At 40.5% G+C, this 10,593-nt stretch overlaps 1 protein-coding gene across 1 annotated transcript; it reads left to right on the forward strand.

Annotated features, from left to right (window-relative positions):
* Positions 1-5,107: 5,107 nt before the first annotated feature.
* Positions 5,108-10,593, forward strand: tectb (tectorin beta; the record flags this gene model as incomplete). The annotated part of the gene is made up of 10 exons (XM_084568246.1): positions 5,108-5,174; positions 5,351-5,541; positions 6,769-6,920; positions 7,000-7,102; positions 7,243-7,346; positions 7,419-7,502; positions 7,582-7,744; positions 8,861-8,939; positions 9,093-9,125; positions 10,027-10,593. The coding sequence occupies 10 exons, from the start codon at positions 5,108-5,110 to the stop codon at positions 10,098-10,100; spliced, it is 1,050 nt and encodes a 349-aa protein (XP_084424372.1). The 3' UTR covers positions 10,101-10,593.

Consider the following 10,593-nt stretch of genomic DNA (forward strand, 5'->3'; position numbering starts at 1 on the left):
TGCTGGTCGTGGCTCCATTGTGTGAAGCTGTTGTCGGCCCATCACGTCCATCCATCCCCTCCCTGCCCCATCTCCCCTATGTCCCCTTTCTCCCTGCTCTGTGACTGGTCATTTTGCTACTATTTTCTGGCTGCAGGGGGTGACCCGGGCAATTTAGTTAATCCATTAACAACTAATTGTCTCCTCCCCTACCCTGTTGCTTGGACAAACAGCCCAGTGGGGGGAAGTTTGAGCCCTGCTGCTCTATAAAAGTCAAGCCGCAAGAGGAGGCAGCCAGCGTCACCACATAGACCCCTCCACTACTGACTTTAAACACTTGGACTTTTAAAGATTTGGATTTTATTGTATTCTAGAAGCGTCTTCTTTTTCTTTTTTGAGATTCCCTCTCTCTTATTTTTCTTAATTTACTTGTTTTTGTGGTTGGGAGATGTCTGGGAATCTTTCGCTGGTCTGCGTTTTTCTGTGCTTCTCCTGGACTGAAGCTCGTATATGGGCCTGGATGCTCAACATGCCCCACAGCCCACCCAAAGAAGGAGCAAAGGCACTTAGAGAGAGTGTTCCCGTCGCCAAAGCACTCACGGTAAGACTCAAAAGACTGAGCATGAGTACTGGGCTTTTCTCGAGTTAACTGGAACCTTTATTTTAATCAGCAGAGAAGTCATTGGACAGAAAAGGGCAGTTCTGTTTTTGTGGAGTGAAATGTTTAACCCTAACCCTTTGTTTCTTCAGCCCATGTGCGACCATGACAGGGTTTGTGGACGGGGCTTCTCGTGTGACCGCCACTTTGGCCTCTGTGTGCCCCTACGAGGGGAGGGTCACTACTGTCGGAGGGATGCTCAGTGTGTCCGTGGACTTAGCTGCATGTTTGGGAAGTGCCACCGCAGCATCCCCAATGGACAAGAGGGTAAGCAGGTTTATTTAATCTCAATTTAAATAGAACTTAAACCTGGAATGAAAAAAATAAATAAAAATTACCAGAAGTAACACGTGTTTCCTTCATCCAGGTGCCAGGTGTAAAGTTGACAGAGACTGCGGAGCATCCATGTGTTGCGCCCGGCATCACGGCGAGCAGGTGTGCAAGAGGCGACTGATCCGCGGTGAGAGCTGCTACGTGCCTGACGGCGGCCTGGCGTTCAGCATCAACCAGATTTGCCCGTGCGACGACGGCCTGCTGTGTCGAGAAACCGGCGGACCACACCGGAGAGAGTAAGTGCCACCAAGTAAAGGTTTTATCTAAGATACCTGTGAAGATAATCGTCATCCAGGTAACGGCGTATCGAAAACAAACGAAGGCATCGTAGAGATTTCACCTCTCGTTGCTTCCTACTTGCATGAGTCTTGAATGGTCCAGTTGCTTTGTTTTGGTTTTGTATTTAGATCTATCCGTCTCTCATAAACGCAGCAAAGTTACTTTTCCACCAAGATCTTTAAGTTCCAGAGACCAGTGTCAAGAAAGGTTTCTTCAGCTCTTTGTTATCAGCATTTTACCTCCTACCTTTAGTAAATTAGTCTCCTCACTGACAACAATACAAAACTGTGACAAACTGACAAAATACCTATAAATAACTGACTAAACTTCTTCATAGATGAAGGATTTTTAAAAAAAAAAAAGCAGCTATAAGACTCCATCAAAGGAGTTCCAACAGCTTCACAAAGAAATGTTGCCCAAGCAGAGACTGTGCGGTTAAAACAAAGCTCCCTGAAACCTCCAGTAAAACCCTGGTTCCTCTGGTGGAAACAGTTTCCACAAAAGTTCCTGCAGTACAGATAGTCTTTGTCAAATAACTGCACAGCATACATTGCATTTTTCAACTTTTTATCTGTTTAAATTTGCCCCATTTAAGCATTATATCAAGCGTCCAGACAGGCAAAGTATTCTCAGAGCAGTCAACAAAAAGCTCTATTTTGCAGAGAGGAAATAAAGTAGCTTCTCCCAGTAGGAAAAATGAAACAAATTATGCATGACACTGTTAAAACAGCTCCAGGAACAGCTCAGAAAACCAAAATATATATTAAATTCTTGTAAAAACTTCATTTGACGCACTTTAGTAAATCCAAAATTCAGTATGAAACAGCTTTAGAAAGAAATACAACATGGTGCAACTTCTAGAATTCCCTGTGGGATCTCAGTGACAAGTTTTAAATATGCTTTAATATGTCTGATGTATTTATTTGTCCTGTGCAAAGCCTGACCTCAGTCTGTTTGTCTTTCAGGAGGGACTTTATTTACCAGCCAGAGCGGACAAGCTGGACGTGCCAAGTGCCCAAACTCTGATACCAGCCTCAATACTAAAGCTATTTATTATGTAAATATGTTGTGTATGTAAATTAATGTGTATAGTCTGACAACATTGATTTTTTTTTTTTTTTAAGATTTCATTTTGTACATTTTGACAAAAGCACTACTGTATGTAAATGTCCCTCATGCATTTAATGATCTATGACTGTAGCTATGAATGTCAGATCGCTCTCAGTTTGAGGAATAAAAGCAAAACTAATCTATAATTTGTTCTCCACTCCTCTTCATATAACTTCATTTTAAAGATGACAAATATAATTTCTTATGAATAATTAATACTCATACTGTATTAAGGTGATGTTTTTTGTGCGAAATTGGGACAAAATTTACACTTTTTTCTTCAAATACAGAAATTCTACTACAGATTACATACAGTAGAAACCACACACACATATTGGTGTAAATAAAATATAAAAAATGTATAAAAAAAATTAATGTGAAGAATTAAAGCCACATGCTTGTGTGTAAAAGCACAAATTACGTTTCAAAATTATATTTGTATTTTTATACATTTTGGGAAAAGTAATGAGACTGAGGTGGTGATTTTGAGAAAATTATTTAATTATTCCAACAAGACAAGACAGGAAAGAACTTAAAAGATTAAGAAAGATAAGTTATAATACTTCCATCTCAATAAGGAGTTGTATTTTATTTTTTTCTTCCATAGACATACAGACATAGGCATGGTTAATTACACTTTTTAGACAGTTTTCAAATAGTAATAATAATAATCAATCATTTTAAATGTCTTGGTTGACTTCTAATGTACACTGTAACTAAGCTGAATCCAGCTTCTGTTGTCCACAATTCAAATCTATGTTTAGCTGTTTCATACTGAAAAGATTCTGGTTGCAGCTTCACTTTAAAGCTCAGAGCAGCTCTCACGTACACACGAACGCCGCCTCCCTCCGAACACGTTTCTTGGATCGCAGGCAGCAGTTACATAAGATGAGGGAATCTTGCGACGTCCAATTGTTAGCATCAGCAAGATGCTGTAACGCTAGCTGTCCCCTGACCCGTTCTTAGATCGGTATCTTCCCCGGACTGCCCCTTTACAAAATCCCCCGTCGCTCCATTCAGATGCTAATCGTCTGCAGTTTGCCCCCTCAATTGCAGGGTGACTTGAATTGTCCTGTGAAGGGCATTAGTTTCTAACCTCTTTGCTATCGTCTTACAGCGCTTATCATCAAGTCTTTGCAAGGAGGCATTCGATGCTGTGAACGGATTTCAGACTTTGTTGCACGTGTGCTGATTTCGGGAAGCATGGACGTGTCTTCTCTTCAAGTCAACCTACAGAGACATTTCCTTTTATGCAGATATTTAGAAAAGATAAAATATGAGACGTCTTTAGCTGAATTCACTTCAGAAATAACATGCAGACATTAACCAATTTTAAAGCCACAAAGGCTTTTGTTAAAAACCAATATAACTGGTGTAAACAGGCCACAAAGAACACACATTTCACACACACATAAGAAAGGCAGACAAGACAAAGGAGATATCTAATAGCGCAAGACTGAGAGAAACCTTATATAGCTGAATGCTGCAAACAGAGGCCTAGTGGAGAACACTAGTTACTAGTGTGTGCCTGCTCTTATCTGAGCCGCCATCCCATTTTCAAGGTATCCATACATGTCTGTTTGCGCTGTTTAGCTTCTTAAATGGTTTTCTCTTCCTGGACCCTTTGTCCTTTTTGGTCAAGAGGACAAAGACGGCGTACAGGGCATCCCATTTCTCTGTCTGTCCTAGAGATCTGTCTGAAAGTACATCCTAAGAGATTTATTAGTTAAAGCAGTTAAGTATAGTATTTGTGAAATTTGGAAACTGGGGGAAATGGCTTGCTTGGCTTTGTCCAAAATGTTTGACTACCTTGTGCAGATTCTGTTTCGTTCCTACAAAAAATGTCTAAATTGTGCAAAAATTGTAAGTTTGCCATCTTAATTAAAGTGTTTTAGTTCAGTGTCACAGATGCTTTCTTGTTGTTGTGTCTTTCTGTAAATTAGTATTTCTAATGTATTCTTTTTCTTCACCGTTTTTTGTTTTTTTGCAACTCTTTCCTCAGCAGATTTTTTAGTACATGGGTCGGCTTTTAATGTTGTTTTTCTTTTGAAATGGGCTTTATAAACCAAAAAATAAGGAAGGTAAAAACCATATTTCCCAAAATATCAAACATGATAATTCTAAAAGAAGGGAAATGTCACTAAATTAATCAGGGATGAATAGGGATGAAAGACATTTGCTAGTTTTTATTTGATATAAAGCTTTTCTGCTGAGGTTTGTCGTCTTACACAATGTGAGTCTGTGAGCCTGCTGTTGAGTCTTAAACTTGGGAAAAGGTTCATCCTGATAATTATCTGAAGACAGACTTATACTAATTACTCTGTCCCACAAATCAAAATGTTCCTTTTGCCTCTCCCTCTCTCTCTAGAAAAGGTGACTCTAGCAACGTGAATGCTAATCCTGTGAGACTCTGGTCATTTAAAAGTCAATGTCCGAGCGGCACAGAGAGCTTTTGTGAGCGGCCGTACAATAGAGCTCTTAAGTCCGTCCTGTCAGGAGGAAAAAGTGGAGACAAGAGAATGGTGGGGGGGAGTCGATTTCCTTCACCTGTGATAGTATAAAATCCCTCCTGGAGCTGTCAAGGTGCTGCAGGTAAGCTGTCGAAGAGCCATGAGGATCCTCTGACATCCAACTCGTCTAAGGTGTTCTCCCCCATTAGGTGAGTCTGGTTTCACACTGGTTTTACTTGTTATCTCAAAATTGTCTCTCCTTGCTGATTTTTTAAATTTCTTTCTGCAGCATCACACTATGGCTTCTATCTGGGTGCTACTAATACTATTGCCCGTTGCGTGGACATGTTCTCCCCAAAAAGCAGGTAACAACACTATGACATGGATTAATAGGTCAAACCACACTGGACATACCGTCATTTGTGTCTTTTCTCCTTGTTCATGTACAGCAAGATGTGATAATCACTGAACCACAGCATTAGGGTTTACCTGAAGTAGTTCATTAACACTGAGTGATGCCAATATTTACGTCCTACCTCAGACTACGTCATGGTGTCATGCTTCCCCAACGCCATCATCGCCAACGTCCCAGAGTGTCCCTATGGCTGGGAGATCGAACAGTTGTCGCTGGGTGGGGTGTGTTATACGGGAATACACAGCCCGGGTTACTACCGCTTCATCATCCCGGACCTGACACCCAAAAACCACTCGTACTGCGGCACACAGTCTGAGGTGAGGCACCACGAATCATTATTAATATTTCGGATGTAGTTTGATGCCTCGGCCCTCAACAGTTTATACCAGCTAAAGTTTTCTACAATTAATACTTTGACTCCATTTTTTTTATATCCATTATCGGTAGAGATGGGATTTGTGGCTCTTTGAAGTGAGCCGAATCTTGTGGATCCGTTCCTCACAAAGAGCCGTTCAAAAGATTGGCTCAGTTTGATATTTATTTACTGTGATAGGGTAAAATTTGGATCAAAATCATTCAGACTTAGACTTCCTACCAATACTTATTATCTTGGATATCTGAGTCTTTCTATACCTAAAATATATATTGTAAATAGATGCTTTATTTATTGCGCGAGAAATTCGGTATACACTTTTGTGCTGACCAGACTCGAGCCCGGGTCCCAGCTCCATTTCTCAAAACAAAGCAGGAACTTGTGTTGGCAACTGTGACTCAGTTCCCGCCGTTTCTTTTAAAGAGCCAGTAGATTCGGTTCGTTCGCGAATGTCACATCTCTTAATTATTGGCCTCACGTGTATCATGCATCACCTGGTAGCATATACTCTTGTTTATAGTTATACTGCATGTATCCTTTACTCAGATGCACGGAGCTGCTGTCTTCTCCTTCCTTCTCATCTGTCCCATCTCCCGCTTTTTACCTCTACTCAGCCATTCTCAAGCAGACCGGTCTCCCAATATGACCTGCTCAAGGTTTCTTCCTGTATAAAAGGGACTTTTTTTTATGTTAGCTTCAGGCTCTGGGTTTTGTAAAGCGTCTTGAGACAATTTAGTTTGTTATTGTCGCCATGTAAGGGTTTTCAGATATCCATCTCAGAATTTTCTGCCAACAGCCCTGAAACAGTGGAGGGGAATAACAGGTTTGGTTTTGGTGCTGTTCATCTGATAGTAATAAATCAATAAAATATAGGAAACAAAAGACAAAAAAAAATCTACTTCAGGCAACCACAAAAACAGCAATTACATTTTGAGCTAAATAGTTTCTAAATTTTTACATTCACATTGAATCTAGTTAATGTTTTTTTTTTATTTATTATACAAAAAAAGATGCGTAAAAATACAATGAAAATATAACTGATAATAAAACTCATTGGTAAGAATGCTAAGAAGACAGTTTTTTATTATTTAAATGTGCCGGCCCTTTAAGACGGTACAGCCAATGTAATGCACAGATGTTTGTGCCTGTTAACGCAACATTTTCTCCACAGTACATGCCTGGCAAAGACCCCAAGTACATCTTCTACAACTCCATTGTGTCCAACGACACCTCGCTGACCGTCAGAAACCAGCCAGTCAACTACACCTTCAGCTGCATGTACCGAGCAGCCTACCTGGTAAATAATGCAGTGTTCAGCCAAAGGTAAGCACCGGCACAGGACACGAGGCCTACAGCAGCTGCAGTGTGGACGGTGTTTGCATTCTGACCCAATGACTTGCAGTGTTTTTACTAAACCTTCTGCTTTTTCCAGAGTGGCTACAGTTTATGTCAACAATGGGAGTTTAGGCACTTTTAGGTCACAGTTGTCTATGAACGTGTTCACGGTGAGTAGCCGCGCACAGGTCCACTTTCTCCAGCGGCCGCGACATGTTTTAATGCAAAGATGTGCGATGAAAACCTGTTTGCAGCCGAATGACAAGATCGACAGATGATGAAAAAACTAAATGTGGCGCATGTTTTGTAGAATTCAAAGTTCTTGTATGCGAAGGATGCTCCCTATGTGATTGACACGTCTGAGATTGGCTCAGAAGTTTTTATCGGCATCGAGGCAAAAGGTCTAAGTAACAGGTATATCAACAAATAAAAAATCATTAGAAAGTAAAGCGCTGCTAGATCTCTAACCCAAGTTAATCCTTTCAGGTTCAAAGTTGTTATCAACAACTGCTGGGCCACTCCGACGCCGTACTCCACAGACAGGAAGAGGTGGAGTCTCATCATTAACAGGTGCTTCGATGAGAAATTCAACTTCTCAGACATGTGTGTTGTAATTCTTTATCCTAATAGAGCATTCGTGTTCCAACAGCTGCTCCTCCGACAACACCGTAACCATTTTTGAGAACGCCAAAGACAGCCGCTCCATGTTCAAGTTCAACTCTTTCCGGTTCCAACGGCTGGAGAAGGTGTCCACCGTCTGGCTTCACTGCGAGGTCCAGGTTTGTGACGGAGAGAGGCTCGTCTGTCAGCCCGTGAGTACAGCATTCGTACCAAATATTAGAGAAATTATCTGGAATATACCTCTTCCGGGTTAGGGTTAGGGTTAGGGTTAAGGTCCGGTGTTGAGTGATCATAGCAGAGGTAATAACATTAATAATTGCATTCTTCTGTTGTAGCATCCCAGTAAGACATGGACATTAGCATTGCACAAATAATCAGAATGAAAATGCATCATGTAAACACCTCAATCAGAAAGGACTGACCCAATCAGAAGGAGCTTTCAGTCAGAATTAGAGGGTGGTATAAATCATTAATAATCTGTTCAATAGGATCTTCTCTCTGGACTGGCATAAAACCCATTCTTTCTGCAACCCGGGTGAGGGGTGAACATTGAGTGAGGTAGCAAAACAACCAGTTTGAAAAGATTAACGAAGCCAGAATCCATGTGAACAACAACACTGGAAACGTGGCTCCATCTTGGGACACCTTTTATTAACATCCAACCTGAGAAATCCAATCGCAAGGGGCCAGCTTTAGGTGCCTGTGGTCACACCTGGCCTTAAAAAAGGCATCCTCATGCGCCCACAGCCAGCATTTCAGATCTGACCTGTATGCAAATAAACACTGACATAATTTGGGGCAAAGTAGAATATTCTAAAGTCTCCTGTCTTTAATGGATCGCCACGTACCACTGTATCAGAACAGCGAACAGCTGTTTGTGGTGTGTGCGTCATGACTTTTTATATTTTGGAACAAGCTGAGAAGTCTCTCCCTCTCTCTCTCACCAGTCATTATTTATCTTTGACTTTTGTTATTGCAGACATCTGCACAAAGCTCAGGTTATAACTCGCCTGCATTACTTACGGTGCACCAGTCGCCACAGCATCTGTAGCGACATAGTGTTTTGGGTCATGTAAACACATAAATCTTATAATTTATTTAGAATTGAGGTGAACAGTTAAGTTGGAATCTATGATATGGATATTACTTTATTACCTACTACCTACCTACCTAACCTTTTCCTACTCCATATTTTGTCTTGAATTTGAAACCACAATATTACAAATGTCCTACGGTTTAGAGCAGAAAATTTGAAATTTTTAACTCTACTGAGAAAAGAAACGCGAAGTTGTTTCTGTTTCACAAAGGGCCCCTGCTCTGTGAGAAGTCTGTCGGCGGAGGTAGAGCCCAGCGGAGGCATCCTGACCACTGAGTTTCACATTAAAGGTAGAGTTGCCTCTTCTTTTTATTGATCAAAGTATGACCTTAAATAAATAGCAACCTGTTGCTAGCTCCCTTTCAAATTAAGAGGAAGGCAAACGAATAGTATAGTTTACAGTTTGTTTTGTGATGTGGAGTATTGTCTTTATCTCTTACCAGGTAATGGGTCTTCTAATACTGGACACACAACAGGTAAAACAAATGTGGAGCAATACTAAATGTCATCAAAATACATTTGATCTGTAGCCAGAATTTTAGATGTTAACTGTTCAATCACGACAAATGACTAAAGAGTAGCTTCAAAGTCTGATTTGGCAACCAAGTGATTAAGGCAGTCTCAACTAATGCCTTAACAGTTCGTCCTCAAGTGGCGTGTACTACTACGAGTCACAGTTACGCTTCTATGTATCGACATATTAAGCCCGCCCAACTGATTTGATTGGCCAGAGCAAAAGCAGTTCCCAACGGAATGACTGCAGATTAACTTTCCGTCACAGAAAATAAGACCTGGACACACCAAACTGACGTCTAAACATCTAACTGAAAATTTGCACATGAAGACGCCTCAACGACTTTAGCTAATGGAAATAACTCTTGATACCAGCAGGTGGCAGTAGTGTGTATTCATCATTCAGAAGGCAAAACAAGAAAAAGATAGGAGGAGCTACAAACCTCCTCTCTTGAATCATTCTGATCAGTTGGAGTAGTTTATTCATTCTAGATTATCGTGGTGAAAATGTTTGTGTATTTTGAATTATCAGATGATATGAAGGCAAAAACTGATGAGAACCTTCTGCGTGTGCCACTTGAAGTTGGTCGTTTTCTTTAATTGACTAAGACTCGTTCCGTATTAGCTGAAAAGTCTAACTAGAGGCATCAGTGCGGGACACATCGCCTGATCTAGGGTCAGAGATGCTCATCAGTGGTCAACTGCTTGGTGTGTCCTGGTCTTAAAAGGGATTAAAGCTAATTAGTCATATTTAATCAGAATAAAAATGTACATTAAGTGGAACTATTCTGAAGCTAGAAACTACTTTAATTAGCTCAGCTGTTGAAAAGTGTTGTCTTCACTGAACCTTCTTCTACTCCACAGGCACCTCACTACTTATCCTGCTGATGGTCCTGATAAACACATGTTATGATTTAGTAAATGGATCAAGAATGTAGTAAATTTACATGTACACAAAAACCGAGGGGGGCCTTACCCAGGACTCAGGGAGCGTATGAATACATTCCTCCCCCACTCTCAAACGACGGATTTTTCTCATTAGCATTCAGCATGTTTATTGATGTTTTGGATAATTGCGTGTAACGTTACAATACAATACAATATTTCACTGTTTTCTCCAATAAAAATGAAAATAATCAAAAAATATTCCAGTCCCTTTCATTTTGAACTTCAAAAAGTTCTTCAATAAATAAACAATGCTCTCTCCCATCCAGAAATTAAAGTCAGACTCTGAACATGACAGTGACGAAATGAATAGAAATCAGATGGCTAAACACACTTTGAAACGGTGAATGTGCATACGCATTCCTTACAGCTCAGGCCGCATCGGGATTAGAAACAGGGATTTATTGTTTATTACAGCAGCGAGTCAGATACATTTTTATCAAGTGAAATATTCAGTTTTTAAGAATAGAAGACACACCCAAGTCA

The sequence above is a fragment of the Chelon labrosus genome (assembly GCF_963514085.1).
Source record: "Chelon labrosus genome assembly, chromosome: 19".
NCBI lineage: Eukaryota > Metazoa > Chordata > Actinopteri > Mugiliformes > Mugilidae > Chelon > Chelon labrosus.